This window comes from Coenobita brevimanus, chromosome 10, assembly GCF_032717465.1.
Source record: "Coenobita brevimanus isolate Jiangsu-jjx chromosome 10, ASM3271746v2, whole genome shotgun sequence".
NCBI lineage: Eukaryota > Metazoa > Arthropoda > Malacostraca > Decapoda > Coenobitidae > Coenobita > Coenobita brevimanus.
Window position 1 is genome coordinate 4,472,056 of NC_136963.1, and position 18,538 is coordinate 4,490,593.

Sequence of the window (18,538 nt, forward strand, 5' to 3'; positions counted from 1 at the left end):
ATTTTGTGGTAGTTCCTTGATAATGTGGTTGTGGTTGATTTTGTGGTGGTTCCTTGATTGTTGGTTGTGGTTGATTTTGTGGTAGTTTGTTGATTGTGTGGTTGTGGTGGTTCCTTGATTGTGTGGTTGTTCCTTGATTTTGTGGTAGTGGTTGATTTTGTGGTAGTGGTTGATTTTGTGGTAGTGGTTGATTTTGTGGTAGTGGTTGATTTTGTGGTAGTGGTTGATTTTGTGGTTGTGGTTGATTTTGTGGTAGTGGTTGATTTTGTGGTAGTGGTTGATTTTGTGGTAGTGGTTGATTTTGTGGTTGTGGTTGATTTTGTGGTAGTGGTTGATTTTGTGGTAGTGGTTGATTTTGTGGTTGTGGTTGATTTTGGGGGTGTGGTAGTTTCTTGATTTTGTGGTTGTAGTTAACATTAGGAGAGTGAGAGACTAACTAGGAGAGTGTATGAGAGGTGAAAGGGGGGAGAGGGAGGGGGAGGCCAAGGATGAGATGGTGGGATGGAGTGGAGAGGTGTATGAGAGAGGGGGGTGTGAGTGGGGGAGGGGGAAGATGATGATTTGATGGAGTGGGGTGGATGTGGAGTTACATGGAGAGACAGACTGATAAATGAGGAAGTGAAGGAGTGTTGTGATGTGGATGTGGAGTGACATGGAGAGACACTGACAAATGAGGAAGTGAAGGAGTGTTGTGGTGTGGATGTGGATGTGGAGTTACATGGAGAGACAGACTGACAAATGAGGAAGTGAAGGAGTGTTGTGTTGTGGTGTGGTTGTGGAGTTACATGGAGAGACAGACTGACAAATGAGGAAGTGAAGGAGTGTTGTGGTGTGGATGTGGATGTGGAGTTACATGGAGAGACAGACAGACATATGAGGAAGTGAAGGAGTGTTGTGGTGTGGATGTGGAGTTACATGGAGAGACAGACAGACATATGAGGAAGTGAAGGAGTGTTGTGGTGTGGATGTGGATGTGGAGTTACATGGAGAGACAGACAGACAAATGAGGAAGTGAAGGAGTGTTGTGATGTGGATGTGGATGTGGAGTGACATGGAGAGACAGACTGACAAATGAGGAAGTGAAGAGTGTTGTGGTGTGGATGTGGATGTGGATGTGGAGTGACATGGAGAGACAGACTGACATATGAGGAAGTGAAGGAGCATTGTGGTGTGGATGTGGATGTGATAGGAAGCATTAGGAGAAACACACAGAGGTGGTTTGGCCATGTGGAGAGGATGGAGAGCGAGAGACTGATGAGGAGAGTATGTGAGTGAGGTGGAGGAGGGGAGAGAGAGGGGGAGGCCAAGGATGAGCTGGAGGGATGGAGTGGAGAGTATATAAGAGAGGGGTGTGTGAGCTGGGAGTGGGGCGGTGAAATGGTGGGGGGACAGGGTGACATGGAGGCGATTTGTTTGTGGCCACCCCTTATGGGATGAAGGCATCTGGCAGTAGATAAATAGAATACCTGCTGGGTGGCAGGCTGGGTCACTACCAGATTAAAAAAATAATAATAATACTGGTAATAACAGTAAAAAATAATAATGATAATTTCATTTCATTTTTAAAGGCTCCAACCTGCTTGCATGCGTCGGCCTTGGTCACCTAATGGCGGCTCTCCATGCTGCTTGATCTCTGGCAGCTTCCCTGTTTAGTCCCTTAACCCTGAGGTCACACTTAATGACCTCGTCCCATGTCTTTCTCGGTCTACCCCTCATAACCCCACCCCCAATATTAACACTTCTCACCTTCCTCACCCAATTATCATCTCCCATCCTCTCCACATGCCCAAACCATCTCAGTCTACCTCTCCCCATCACAACACCAATACACTCCAGTCCCATCCTACCTCTCAACTCTTCCATCGTAAACCCAGCCCCCCCAGACCTTGGACGCAGGGACGCACTGCACATCCACCTAATTATTGTCATTTCTGTACGTCTGAGCCTATGAATAGCCTCTTCCTTTACTGCCCAGGTCTTACTACCATACAGCATTACACTCCTAACACATGCCACATACAGCATTACACTCCTAACACATGCCACATACAGCATTACACTCCTAACACATGCCACATACAGCATTACACTCCTAACACATGCCTCATACACCATTACACTCCTAACACATGCCACATACACCATTACACTCCTAACACATGCCACATACACCATTACACTCCTAACACATGCCACATACACCATTACACTCTTAACACATGCCACATACAGCATTACTTTCCTAACAAATGCCACATACAGCATTACACTCCTAACACGTGCCACATACGGCATTACACTCCTAACACATGCCACATACAGCATTACACCCCTAATACATGCCACATACAGCATTACACTCCTAACACATGCCACATACAGCATTACACTCCTAACACATGCCACATACAGCATTACACTCCTAACACATGCCACATACAGCATTACACTCCTAACACATGCCACATACAGCATTACACTCCTAACACATGCCACATACAGCATTACACTCCTAACACATGCCACATACAGCATTACGCTTCTAACACATGCCACATACAGCATTACACTCCTAACATGCCACATACAGCATTACACTCCTAACATGCCACATACAGCATTACACTCCTAACATGCCACATACAGCATTACACTCCTAACATGCCACATACAGCATTACACTCCTACCTAACACATGCCACATACAGCATTACACTCCTAACATGCCACATACAGCATTACACTCCTAACACATGCCACATACAGCATTACACTCCTAACACATGCCACATACAGCATTACACTCCTAACACATGCCACATACAGCATTACACTCCTAACACATGCCACATACAGCATTACACTCCTAACACATGCCACATACAGCATTACACTCCTAACACATGCCACATACAGCATTACACTCCTAACACATGCCACATACAGCATTACACTCCTAACACATGCCACATAGAGCATTACACTCCTAACACATGCCACACACAGCATTACACTCCTAACACATGCCACATACAGCATTACTCTCCTAACATGCCACACACAGCATTACACTCCTAACACATGCCACATAGAGCATTACACTCCTAACACATGCCACACACAGCATTACACTCCTAACACATGCCACATACAGCATTACACTCCTAACACATGCCACATACAGCATTACACTCCTAACACATGCCACATACAGCATTACACTCCTAACACATGCCACATACAGCATTACACTCCTAACACATGCCACATACAGCATTACACTCCTAACACATGCCACATACAGCATTACACTCCTAACACATGCCACATACAGCATTACACTCCTAACATGCCACATACAGCATTACACTCCTAACACATGCCACATACAGCATTACACTCCTAACACATGCCACATACAGCATTACACTCCTAACACATGCCACATACAGCATTACACTCCTAACACATGCCACATACAGCATTACACTCCTAACACATGCCACATACAGCATTACACTCCTAACACATGCCACATACAGCATTACACTCCTAACACATGCCACATACACCATTACACTCCTAACACATGCCACATACAGCATTACACTCCTAACACATGCCACATACAGCATTACACTCCTCACACATGCCACATACAGCATTACACTCCTAACACATGCCACATACAGCATTACACTCCTAACACATGCCACATACAGCATTACACTCCTAACACATGCCACATACAGCATTACACTCCTAACACATGCCACATACAGCATTACACTCCTAACACATGCCACATACAGCATTACACTCCTAACACATGCCACATACAGCATTACACTCCTAACACATGCCACATACACCATTACACTCCTAACACATGCCATATACAGCATTACACTCCTAACACATGCCACATACAGCATTACACTCCTAACACATGCCACATACAGCATTACACTCCTAACACATGCCACATACAAAGATCCCTTAGCATGTAGGGAGAGCCCTCTCAGTGTCAGGAAAAAATCCACTGTTTTACCCACTTTACTGTTTTTTTCTACCACAGCCAGTCGTGTGAGGCATATTACTCATCTGTGATATAAACAAGAAATTTTACACTCAATTTCTTCATTCTTTGGTCACACTTTTCTACAAAATGAGTGTAAACATGACACCTGTGCTTAAGATTGGGTTAAAAAATCCTAATAGTATGTAGCTTGAATTCAAGGTAAATTTCCTTGGTCTTCATCTGGTGAATACAAACTCTACAGCCACCACTACCTGTCTCTGATTTTGAAGGTTTTAAAATTAAGAGGAAAATTGTTTTTAATAGATATGGTTTTTAGTTTTATTAAGGAGTGGAGTAAATATGTTATAAAACAGTAATCATTACTGGACTTAACTTATACTATATGTTGTCTCATATCATTACCAAATATCAGTAATTCTATAGAAATATATTATAAACATTGCTTTCTGATTAAAACAGATGTATTATTTAGGCTTAGATATTTGGTTACCAAAAGCTATTATTATTACTGTTAAGATAATAATTATTTAGAAGTACATACACATCCACCCACATACATATCTACCCACATACAGACATACATACATACACATCCACCCACATACATATCTACCCACATACAGACATACATACATACACATCCACCCACATACATACATACATCTCATACACATACATATCTACCCACATACATACATATCTCCCCACATACATACATATCTCCCCACATGTACAGTATACAGTACTTATCTACCCACATACATATCACCACATAGCCTACATATATATCCATCCTCACACATACAAAACATATCCACCCACATACATGGCCATAACCACCCTAACCTACTGCCTATGACCTCCAGTGTTTCAAATGCAGTGTGTCCAAGCATCTCAAAATGAATGGATGTTGAATTTGGCTGTTATCTTGTTTTTTGTGGTAGGTGGTGGCAGCCATCATCCATTCACTTGATGTAGTGCTGCCTACTTCTTCCTTAGTCTTTATCATTCTTTTTCTGTGCCTGTCCTCCTCTCTTCCTATTTCTCACCATCATCCACTCACTTGATGTAGTGCTGCCTACTTCTTCCTTAGCCTTTATCATTCTTTTTCTGTGCCTGCCCTCCTCTCTTCCTATTTCTCACCATCATCCACTCACTTGATGTAGTGCTGCCTACTTCTTCCTTAGCCTTTATCATTCTTTTTCTGTGCCTGTCCTCCTCTCTTCCTATTTCTCCCATCTTTCCTGTCACTTCTTATTGCTTTTCTTTCCTTTACAGGTGGCTTTACATTGAGTGACAAGCCAAATGGTTTCCTGTAAGCCAAGAAACCATTTACAACGCTGGGTGGTAACCATATAACCAAACCATACGTGCTCCCTACGTGTCAACAAGTGGGTTGGTGGAGGGTTAGTGCCCCTCCCCGTAAAACAAATAACTCAAAGTCAAATGGCCACCCCTTACGGGATTATGGCGTCTGGCAATAGATAGATAGACTAATGGCCACCCCTTACGGGATTATGGCGTCTGGCAATAGATAGATAGATAGACAAATGGCCACCCCTTACCAGATTATGGCATCTGGCAATAGATAGACAAATGGCTACCCCTTACCGGATTATGGCGTCTGGCAATAGATAGATAGACTAATGGCCACCCCTTACCGGATTATGGCGTCTGGCAATAGATAGACAAATGGCCACCCCTTACCGGATTATGGCGTCTGGCAATAGATAGATAGATAGATAGACAAATGGCCACCCCTTACTGGATTATGGCATCTGGCAATAGATAGATAGATAGACAAATGACCACCCCTTACCGGATTATGGCGTCTGGCAATAGATAGATAGATAGACAAATGACCACCACTTACCGGATTATGGCGTCTGGCAATTGATAGATAGATAGACAAATGGCCACCCCTTACCGGATTATGGCGTCTGGCAATAGATAGATAGATAGACAAATGGCCACCCCTTACCGGATTATGGCGTCTGGCAATTGATAGATAGATAGACAAATGGCCACCCCTTACCGGATTATGGCATCTGGCAATTGATAGATAGACAAATGGCCACCCCTTACCAGATTATGGCATCTGGCAATAGATAGATAGATCTTGTTTTTGTTTTTTCTTGGAGGGAACAGTTTGCAGACTTCTGGCCTTGTAGTAAAAAAAAAAAAAATCCTCTCCCTGAATGTGCACATGTGAGTTACCTTGTACTGTACACACTAAAATGCACACTTGTATGTCAGTTTGGATGTGTACACACTTTCAAGCAATTCTCACTAAATACACACATGTATGTTAATGTGGATGTGTATGTGCCTTCAATCATTTCTCACTAAACACACACATGTACGTTAATTTGGACACGTACACACCTTCAAGCAAGTCTCAGTAAACACACACATGTACGTTAATTAGGACACACACCTTCAGGCAATTCTCACTAAACACGCATATGTACGTTAATTTGGACATGTACACACCAAGTAATTCTCACTAACTACACACATGTACGTTAATGTGGATGTGTATGCACCGTCAATCAATTCTCACTAAACACACACACATACATTAATTGTCACGTACGCACCTTCAAACGATTCTCACTAAACACACACACATGTACGTTTATCTGGACATGTACACACCTTCAAGCAATTCTCTCTCTCTCTCTCTCTCAAACACCAGCAAGACTAGAGTTACTGTTTACCAAAGAACCCGATGTAATAGAATCCTTGGAGTATCTGTGTCCTACTGGAAAAAGTGATCATGTGGTCATTGAGTTCCAGGTGATAACAGGGAACGTGGAGCCAAGGGACGAGCTTCATAGGCAGGGAAGGTACAACTTTGGGAAAGCAAACTTTACAGGATTGAGAAAATTATTTGAAAATGCAGATTGGAGAAAATTCAGAGAAACAAGAGAGATACAGAGGAAGTGGGATATCTTTCTAGACCTCTGTAATTTGGGAGTGGAAAAATTTGTGCCAAGAGTAAGGGAGAAAGAAAACAGGAAAAAGGAGTGGTTTGATAAAAGGTGTATGATAGCAAAAAAAAGAGAGAGATAAGGCGTGGAACAATTGGAGAAAGAGAGGTAACAACAGAACAAAGGAAGAATATAAAAGAACTACAAATGATTACACAAGAATACGTCGAGAAGAAGAAAGGAATTTTGAAAAAAGTATAATAGACAAACGCAAGGATGAACCCAAACTGTTTTATAGATTTGTTAATGGCAAACTGAAACAAAAGGAAGGAATCACCAAACTGAAAGTAGAAGGAGAGGTCTTTAAGGATGCGGCAATGCAAGCAGAAATAATGAACAAACGTTTCCAGTCAGTTTTCACTAATGAAAAGGAGCTTGTGGAAGGGGAGGGAGTGATTAGAAATGTTCCGGTGATAAAAGATATAAAAGTGGAGGTGCAGGAAGTGTATAAATTACTGGAAACTCAAGATGTAAGGAAAGCCCCAGGACCTGATGGAATCTCTAATTGGGTACTGAAGGAATGCAGAGAACAACTGCCGGATAAGATTCAGTTTAATTGTGTGTTCTCTGGATGAAGGGCAAGTGCCACAAGAATGGAAGAGGGCAAATGTGGTACCAATTTACAAGGGAGGAAACAGGGAAGAACCCCTGAATTATAGACCAGTGTCTCTAACCAGCATGGTGGCAAAATTGTGTGAGAGAATCCTGAAAGACAGATGGATAAAATATCTGGAAGAGATGAATATTTTGGCTGAATGTCAGTTTGGATTCAGAAGTGGAAGGTCATGTGTGTCTAACTTGTTGAGCTTTTACTCAAGAGCGATTGATGTGGTACAGGAGAGAGATGGTTGGGTGGATTGTGTGTACTTAGAGAAGGCCTTTGACAAGGTACCTCATAAGAGACTAATGTGGAAACTAGAATATATAGGAGGACTGAAGGGGAAACTCCTGGAATGGATGAGAGACTTTTTGAGAGACAGACAAATGAGGACAGTAATAAAGGATAGGATGGAGGGAAGTAACAAGTGGAGTCCCTCAAGGCTCAGTGTTGGCACCAGTAATGTTCCTGATTTACGTAAATGATATGGTAGATGGAGTGAACAGTTATGCAAGTCTGTTTGCTGATGATGTAAAGATCTTGAGAAAGGTAGAGGTTGAGGAGGATTGTAAAATGCTGCAGGAGGATTTGGATAGGATACACAATTGGAGCTGGACGTGGGAAATGAAATTCAATGCAAAGAAATGTAAAATATTGGAAATGGGTAAAAGTACCAGGAGGCCATCACTGAATTATTTATTGGGTAATGAACCAATCTCAAAAGCCAGAGAAGAGAAAGATTTGGGAATGCTGGTCCAAGATAGTCTGTCACCTGAAAAACACATTAACAAGGCAGTTAGAGAGACGTATAAACTCCTGACTAATATAAGAGTTGCTTTTGATTATATGGATGAGGAGATGATGATAAAATTGATAGTGGCCGTGATCCGCCCCAGGTTAGAATATGCAGTGGTAGTGTGGTGCCCACACACACACATACACACACACAGACACACACACACACACATGATCTGCCCCAGGTTAGAATATGCAGTGGTAGTGTGGTGCCCACACACACACACACACACACACACACACACACACACACACACACACACACACACACACACACATGATCCACCCCAGGTTAGAATATGCAGTGGTAGTGTGGTGCCCACACACACACACACACACACACACACACACACACACACACACACATGATCCACCCCAGGTTAGAATATGCAGTGGTAGTGTGGTGCCCACACACACACACACACACACACACACACACACACACACACACACACACACACACACACACACACACATGATCCACCCCAGGTTAGAATATGCAGTGGTAGTGTGGTGCACACACACACACACACACACTCTCTCTCTCTCTCTCTCTCTCTCTCTCTCTCTCTCTCCCCCTCATGAACTGGCAGTAGTAGTATGTTTTTCCTATCTACCTCTATCTATCAGTGTCTGTCTATCCATCCTCAATATCTATCACCCTCACTAATTGTTCAACTTTCTGTCTATCACCAAGAATATTGTGAACAGAAATCCAGTCTGTCTACCTGTCTGTTTGTTTGTCTATCTGTCTATCTATGCATGCAAAGGTTGAGACAATCCCAGAGTTCATCACAGAGGAGGTAGTGTGTATGAAAGAACTGAACTGATAGGAGCAGTATATTTTTGTCTACGGTATCTGTCTGTCTGTCTGTCTATCTATCAATCTAACTACCTATCCGTCCACAGGTTGACACAATCCCAGAGTTCATCACAAAGGAAGTAGTGTTTATGAAAGAAATGAATTGACAAATGCAGCATATTTTTGTGTACTATATCAATCTCTGTCTATCTATCTAGCTATCCATCTGTCTATCTATCTAGCTATCCATCTGTCTATCTATCCGTCCACAGGTTGACACAATCCCGGAGTTTGTCACGAAGGAGGTGGTGTCTATGAAAGGATTGTATGAATAGGAGCAATATGGTTTTATGTACTATATCAATCTGTCTATCTGTCTGTCCGTCTGTCTATCTATCTATCTATCTATCCATCCACAGGTTGACACAATCCAGGAGTTTGTCACGAAGGGGGTGGTGTGTATGAAGGGACTGTACGAACAGGAGCAGTTGGTTATCTATCTATGTCTGTCCATCTATGTATCTATCTATCTGTCCATCTGTCTATCTATCTATCTATCTATCTATCCATCCACAGGTTGAGACAATCCAGGAGTCTGTCACGAAGGAGGTGGTGTCCATGAAGGGGTTGTACGAACAGGAGTTGAGTGACGCGAGGAAACTGCTGGACGACACAGCCAAGGAGAAGGCCCAGCTGCAGATAGACGTGGGCAAGCTACGGTCTGACAACGAGGACTTGAGGCTGAAGTAAGTGTTTTGTATATTGGAGGAGGAGAGGGAGGCCGAGGATGAGGTGTAGGGATGAACTGAGGTTGTAGTGTGTGTGGGAGAAGGAGAGGGAGGCCGAGGATGAGGTGTGGGGATGAACTGAGGTTGTAGTGTGTATGGGAGAAGGAGAGGGAGGCCAAGGATGAAATGAAGAGATAAACTGAGGTCCAATAATGAGGACTTGAGGCTGAAGTAAGTGTTTCGTATATTGGAGGAGGAGAGGGAGGCCGAGGATAAGATGTAGGGATAGACTGAGGCTAAAGTAAGTATGTGTTATGTAGTGTATATTGGAGAAGGAGAGGGAGGCCAAGGATGAGATGTAGGGATAAACTGAGATTTGATAACGAGGACTTGAGGCTAAAGTAAGTGTTAAGTAGTGATAATGAGTTTGTCGACAATACAATTTTCAAAAGTGATAAGAAATCCGTTATACACTTATCTATCTATCTATTGCCAGACGCCATAATCCCGTTCGGGGTGGCCACAAACAAATCGCCTCCACGTCGTCCTGTCCCCCGCCATTTCACTGCCCTGCTCCCAACTCACACCCCCCTCTCTCATATACCTCTCGACCCCATCCCTCCATCTCATCCTCGACCTCCCCCTCCCTCTTCCCCCCTCCACCTCACTCACATGCACTCTCTTTGTCAGTCTTTCACCCTCCATCACTTAACAACGATGAAATATTCGTAGGAAGAGATATACGTAAAGAAAATATTATGTAGGAAGGTAGAGATAGTCAAAGTAGTATGTAGGAAGGTAGAGATAGTCAAAGTATTATGTAGGAAGGTAAATAGGAGTCAAGGCAGTATTATGTAGGTAGGTTGAGATAGGAGTCAAGGAAGTATTATAACACTAACAGCATTCAAACAATTCCTTTATATAACAACAGCATTCAAACAATTCCTTTATATGACAACAGCACTCAAACAATTCCTTTATATAACAACAGCACTCAAACAATTCCTTTATATAACAACAGCATTCAAACAATTCCTTTATATAACAACAGCACTCAAACAATTCCGTTATATAACAACAGCATTCAAACAATTCCTTTATATAACAAAATTAAGGAAACTTGCTTAATCTATTCACTGGTATAACTGTCTATCTATCTATCTATTGCCAGACGCCATAATCCCATAAGGGGTGGCCGTTTGACTTTGAGTTAGTTGTTTTACGGGGAGGGGCACTAACCCTCCACCAACCCACTTGTTGACACGTAGGGAGCACGTATGGTTTGGTTATATGGTTACCACCCAGCGTTGTAAATGGTTTCCTGGCTTACAGGAGACCATTAGGCTTGTCACTCAATGTAAAGCCACCTGTAAAGGAAAGAAAAGCAATAAGAAGTGACAGGAAAGATGGGGGAAATAGGAAGAGAGGAGGACAGCCACAGAAAAAGAATGATAAAGGCTAAGGAAGAAGTAGGCAGCACTACATCAAGTGAGTGGATGATGGTGAGAAATAGGAAGAGAGGAGGACAGGCACAGAAAAAGAATGATAAAGGCTAAGGAAGAAGTAGGCAGCACTACATCAAGTGAGTGGATGATGGTGAGAAATAGGAAGAGAGGAGGACAGGCACAGAAAAAGAATGATAAAGGCTAGGGAAGAAGTAGGCAGCACTACATCAAGTGAGTGGATGATGGTGAGAAATAGGAAGAGAGGAGGACAGGCACAGAAAAAGAATGATAAAGGCTAAGGAAGAAGTAGGCAGCAGTACATCAAGTGAGTGGATGATGGTGAGAAATAGGAAGAAAGGAGGACAGGCACAGAAAAAGAATGATAAAGGCTAAGGAAGAAGTAGGCAGCACTACATCAAGTGAGTGAATGATGGTGAGAAATAGGAAGAGAGGAGGGCAGGCACAGAAAAAGAATGATAAAGGCTAAGGAAGAAGTAGGCAGCACTACATCAAGTGAGTGGATGATGGTGAGAAATAGGAAGAGAGGAGGGCAGGCACAGAAAAAGAATGATAAAGGCTAAGGAAGAAGTAGGCAGCACTACATCAAGTGAGTGGATGATGGTGAGAAATAGGAAGAAAGGAGGACAGGCACAGAAAAAGAATGATAAAGGCTAAGGAAGAAGTAGGCAGCACTACATCAAGTGAGTGAATGATGGTGAGAAATAGGAAGAAAGGAGGACAGGCACAGAAAAAGAATGATAAAGGCTAAGGAAGAAGTAGGCAGCACTACATCAAGTGAGTGGATGATGGTCGCCACCACCTACCACTAACTGGTATAACACACATTTAAATTATAAGATCAGTCTGCACCTTAAATCCTGCCACAACTCTGAATAATTTAAAATTCTAATGAAAAGACGAGTTCTGCGGGGAGGGAGGTTTGAAAATATCGCGAAAATCAAAGTACGTTAAAGGAATACTGTTTCTTTATATCTCCTCTGTTATCACAGTACAAACTTATCTTTTGACTGCCCTGCTCCCAACTCACACCCTCCTCTCTCATATACCTCTCCACCCCATCCCTCCATCTCATCCTTGGCCTCCCCCTCCCTCTTCCCCCCTCCACCTCACTCACACTCTCTTGTCAGTCTTTCACCTTCCATCCTCTCCACATGGCCAAACCACCTCAGTGTGTTCCTCATAACGCTTCCTATCACATCCACATCCACACCACAACGCTCCTTTATATCCTCATTCGTTAGCCTGTCTCTCCATGTGTCTCCACATGCTCCTCTTAAATAACTCATTTCCACTGCTCTCACTCTTGACTTGTGTCCTTCCAACAACGTCCAAGCTTCACTTCCATACGTTAGAGTTGGTATCACAATACTGTCATGTAGTAACTTTTTCACTTCCATGCTCACTTCCCTGTTTCTTATCACTGCTTTCAAGGAACCAGCAACCTTTCTTCCCTGCTGTACCCTTTCAAGCACTTCACCCTCCAAACCTCCATCCTTACTCATCACACTACCCAAGTACTTAAACGTACTCACATTTTCCAATTCCTCACCATCCAACCTCACTGTACATTCACTGACTTCACCTCTCTCGAAGACCATCACTTTACTCTTCCCTACATTCACCTTTAGATTCCGTTTCTTACATACTCTCCCAAACTCATCCACCAAGCCTTGCAGCTCCCCTTCGTCTTCACTCAACAACACAGTATCATCTGCAAACAACAGTACAGGGAGTTTCCAAACACTATCCTCTCTCACCAGGGCCACTCCAACATCCACTATCCTACCTTGTACCTCTTTTATTACCCCATCCATGTACAGATTGAACAACCATGGAGACATGACACATCCCTGTTTCAAACCAACTTTCAAAGAGAAAAATTCACTTAGTTCACCATCCACACGCACTGCAGCCTTCGCACCATCGTACATACTCTTCACAGCATTCAACAACTTCCCATCTACTCCATATATTCTTAATACTTTCCACAATCCTTGTCTATCCACCCTGTCATATGCTTTCTCCAAATCCATGAAAGCCGCATACAACTTCTTTCCCTTCTCTAGAAACTTTTCCACTAAAGATCTAAGAATGAATATCTGATCTACACAACCTCTTCCCTTCCTAAAGCCTCCCTGTTCTTCTCCAACTAATTTCTCTGTTATTTCCCTAACTCTGTCTATAAGTATCCTACCATACACTTTTCCTATTATACTAAGAAGACAAATGCCCCTATGATTACCACACACTTCTTTTTCCCCTTTTCCTTTGTACAAGGGAATAATTATACCTGACTTCCAATCCTCCGGAACTCTACCTTCCTCCCAGGCCAATCTGCACATCTTCCACATCCATTCTCCATTCTATCATATTTTCTTCAGTTGAGGAAGCCCTCTAACACCTCTTCCTTAGTGATTTATATTCGGATATGGATGGTTAATATGTTTTTGTTATTTACACAGAGTATGGTGATACTGGAAGGATTTATATAACAGAAGAGGACAGTAAGGTGTAACAAACAATAAATTAACTAGGAATAGGTGTTAGGGAACTTTATGCAGAGTATGGTGATATTGGAAGGATTTATGTAACACAGAAGAGGACAGTAAGGTGTAATAAACAAAATAAATCACTTAGGAAAAGGTGTTAGGGAGCTTTATGCAGAGTATGGTGATATTGGAAGGATTTATGTAACACAGAAGAGGACAGTAAGGTGTAATAAACAAAATAAATCACTTAGGAAAAGGTGTTAGGGAGCTTTATGCAGAGTATGGTGATATTGGAAGGATTTATGTAACACAGAAGAGGACAGTAAGGTGTAATAAACAAAATAAATCACTTAGGAAAAGGTGTTAGGGAGCTTTATGCAGAGTATGGTGATATTGGAAGGATTTATGTAACACAGAAGAGGACAGTAAGGTGTAATAAACAAAATAAATCACTTAGGAAAAGGTGTTAGGGAGCTTTATGCAGAGTATGGTGATATTGGAAGGATTTATGTAACACAGAAGAGGACAGTAAGGTGTAATAAACAAAATAAATCACTTAGGAAAAGGTGTTAGGGAGCTTTATGCAGAGTCTGATAATACTGGAAGGATTTATGTAACAAGAGGACAGTAAGGTGTAAACAAAATAAATCAATTGGGAAAAGGTGTTAGGGAGCTTCCTCAGTTGACAAGAATACCGCCCAGGTTCTGTGATTGCTAAAAAGATTCTTAGCATAACATTAATATATATAAAAAATAATTGATTTTGACGTGGAGGCGATTTGTTTGTGGCCACCCTGTGTAAGGGATTAAGGCGTCTAGCAATAGATGGAGTAGTGAAGGAGGAAGAGTGATATGGATGAGTCATGGAATAAATTAGTGGACGTGTGTGTGTGTGTGTGTGAGAGAGAGAGATTGTGGATAAAAGACAGGGTGAGGAAAGGTAAATGTGTGTGTGTGTGTGTGTGTGTGTGTGTGAGAGAGAGAGAGAGAGAGAGAGAGAGAGAGAGAGAGAGAGAGTTAAGGATAAAACAGAGAAAGGAAAGGTAAGTTTGTATGTGTGTGTGTGTGTGTGAGAGAGAGAGAGAGAGAGAGAGAGAGAGAGAGAGAGAGAGAGTGTTAATGATAAAACAGGAAGGAAAGGTACGTTGTGTGTGTGTGTGTGAGAGAGAGAGAGAGAGAGAGAGAGAGAGAGAGAAAGAAAGAAAGAAAGAGAGAGAGAGAATTTGGATAAAAGACAGGGTGGGGAAAAGAAAGGTAAATGTGTGTATGAGAGAGAGAGAGAGCGAGAGTTAGGGTTACAGTGTTTTATGGAGGGGGGAGGGGGAGGAACTCTGGGATATATGGGACTTGAAGCTGATTGAGAGAGAGAGAGAGAGAGAGAGAGGGGAGGCTTGGTGGAGGTGACAGGGCAAAAATAAAACTCCTAGGACCCCTCGCAGGATGAGGCGTCAGGCAATCCCACGCTTTTCTTTTCACTAGCCATTCACTACAAATACTACGACTGATTCACTACAGCTTTTGAATGGAGAAAGTGAATGAATGCTGTCGTTTGCCGTGAGAAGCCACCTGATTTTATAATTAATCAGATATCGCCTTATTTAGTCATTATTGTTCTGATTTAAGTCGTCCAGCTAAAATAAATGATAAATTGGCTCGGAAATAGTGTATGCAGCAGCGGCTGTAGAATGTATTTGAATTTAGTCATAATTTTGCTAGTCAACGGGTGTCTGGGTGATGCTGGCTTCCCGTTGGCTAGTTTGTATTTTGTTTAGCCATTATTGATTCGATTTAAGTGAAGTCCAGCTAAAATAAATGATAAATTGGCTCGGAAATAGTGTATGTAGCAGCGGCTGTAGAATGTATTTGAATTTAGTCATAATTTTGCTAGTCAACGGGTGTCTGGGTGATGCTGGCTTCCCATTGGCGGGTTTGTATGCCTGGCGCGCCGCTCTCGACCAATCAGCGAGCAAAGATGGCCGCCGCTTCCGTGATGTTGCCATATGATGTAAACAATGGCATTTTGTGTCCATTTCCCGCAATTAAATTCATTCCCACTCCCCTTGTCCGTCATGGCGTAGATTTTAAAAGGAGTGTGAGGAAATATTGTATCGATAAATGCTACAAATGCCAGAGCTATCTTAATCTCGTGATAAGATTAGCCCTGGCGTTAAACCGGGGTAGCGTATGGTATGTGTATGCTCCCCGCGTACCGTACTCTCTCTCTCTCTCTCTCATACATTTCTCTGTACATGTCCAGCCTTTTTCTTCCATCTTCTTTCCTTCCCCTCTTCTTTCTCTTTTCCGTTTTCCTTCCTTCATTCATTTCTTCCCCATTTTCTTCCCCCATTTTAGTACTTGTTCACTCATTTCCTTTCCTCCTCTCTTACTTCCTTCCTCCTCTTCTACTTTCTAGTGTTTCTTCCTTCTCCTCTTCCTCCTCCTCCTCCTCTTCTTCTTCTTCTTCTTCTTCTACCACAATTCTCCTTTTCTTTCGCCACCCTCCTCCTCCTCCTCCTCCTCCTCCTCTCATCGGTTCATCTCTACAAATTAGTAACTCATATATTTCTCCCTTCATTTTCCTCCTTTCCTCCCTCCTTCCTCCACTCTTCCACCTCTTCCCTACTTTCCTCCTCTCCTTCTTCCTCGCTTACCTCCCTCCTCCTCCATCTTCCTTACTTTCCTCGTCTTTGCATTCTTCCTCTTCCCTACTTTCCTCCTTAACTTTCTCTCCTTCCTCCCTCCTTCCTCTAATTCCTCCATTCCTCTCATCTTCCCTGCTTTCCTCTTCTCCTTCCTCTCATTCTTCCCTCCGCCTACATCTTAGTACTTTCCTCCTCCCTTCCTTCCTCCATTCTTCCGTACTTCCTTCCCTCGCTCCTTCATCTTCCTCTCTTCCCTCCCTCCCTCCTTCATCTTCCTCTCTTCCCTCCCTCCCTCCTTCATCTTCCTCTCTTCCCTCCCTCCCTCCTTCATCTTCCTCTCTTCCCTCCTCCTCATCCTCCCATCTTCTCCCTCCTTTCCTACTTCCCTCCTCTCCTTCCTCCCTTCCCAGTCTTCCTTGACCTCATTCTTACCTCCTCCCTCCCTTCCTCTCCTCCCTTCCTCTCCTCCATGTTCCCTACTTTCCTCCTCCCTCCTCTCCTTCCTGCATTCTCCTCTTTCCTACTTTCCTCCTCCTCCTCTTCCTCCACCCATCTCCACCTTTCCTACTCTCCTTCCTCCACTCTTCTTCTTCCCCACTTTTTTCCTTCGCCATCTTCCCTACTTTCCTCCTCCTCCGTCTTCCCTACTTTCCTACTCTCCTTCCTCCACTCATCTCCATCTTTCCTACTTTCCTCCTCCTCCTCCTCCGTCTTCCCTACTTTCCTACTCTCCTTCCTCCACTCATCTCCATCTTTCCTACTTTCCTCCTCCTCCTCCTCCTCTATATTCCATGCTTTCCTCTTCTCTCCTTCATTCATCTCCATCATCCCTACTTTCCTCCTCCTCCTCCTCCTCACTCAAATGTTACATCTCATTTTCTTATATTTCCCTACATTGTTTCGTTCAGTTTAGGATTATTATATACTGACTTTCTCTCTCTCTCTCTCTCTCTCTCTCTCTCTGCCCCGACCTTCAAAACTTGCAAATTAGTAATACTGGATAGTAGTAGTAGTAGTAATAGTAGTAGTCGTTTCGGTGGTGGTGGTAGTAGTAGTATATGTAATAGTAGTAGTAGTAGTAGGTTATAGTAGTACGATACCGTAGTAGTAGATGAAAGTAGTAGTAATAGTAATAGATTGATTGAGTGATAGTAGTAGTAGTTTGATGTAGTGGTAGTAGTGCTGGTAGTTGTAATAGATGAATGTAATAGTAATACTGTAGATTGATGTAGTGGTAGTATTAGATGTACTGTAGTGGTGGTGGCGGTGGTAGTAGTAGTAGTAGTAGTAGTGTGCTCTGTCACTTATAAATCTATGTACGTGTGTGTGTTCTGTTTATATCTGTGTACATCTGTGTCTGTATTTTCTGTGTGTACCTCTGTGTACCTCTGTCTGTATGTTTTGTGTATATCTATGTGTACCTCTGTGTATGTTTATATCTGTGTACCTGCGTGTCTGTTTGTTTATATCTGTGTGTACCTGCGTGTCTGTTTGTTTATATCTATGTGTACCTCTGTGTCTGCATGCTTTGTGTATATCTATGTGTACCTCTATGTTCGTTGTATATCTATGTGTACCTGTGTCTGTACGTTCTGTGTACATCTATGTGTACCTCTGTGTCTGTATGTTCTGTGTATATCTGTGTGTATGCTCTGTGTAACACCTACATTCCTACATTGATGACGTCACTGCCACACCTTCCTTTACCTGTGTGACATCACGGCCTACCTGGTACTCTCTCTCTCTCTCTCTCCCTCCACGTGGCCTTCTCTCTCACCCCCTGGACGTACCTCCTACAGGCTCTCTCACATTGGCAGGAGAGAGAGGGGGGGGAGGGAAGGAGAGAGAGAGGGGGGCAGGAGGGGAGAGAGAGAGAGAGAGAGAGAGGAGGAGGAGGTAGAAAGAGTGGGGAATAGAGAGGAGAGGAGGAGGTGGAGTGGAGGAGAGAGAGAGAGGGGGGAGGAGGAGGTAGAGAGTGGGGGA

The 18,538-nt window shown here is 43.0% G+C and overlaps 1 protein-coding gene across 2 annotated transcripts in view; it reads left to right on the forward strand.

Annotated features, from left to right (window-relative positions):
- LOC145410131 (lamin-like) overlaps positions 1 to 18,538 on the forward strand; it is an 80,924-nt gene that overhangs the window by 1,162 nt on the left and 61,224 nt on the right. For both annotated transcript variants that reach the window (XM_080280330.1, XM_080280334.1), the window contains exon 2: positions 9,807 to 9,976. In XM_080280330.1, the coding sequence (XP_080136456.1) occupies positions 9,807 to 9,976 (170 nt within the window). The remainder of the gene's footprint in view (positions 1 to 9,806; positions 9,977 to 18,538) is intronic.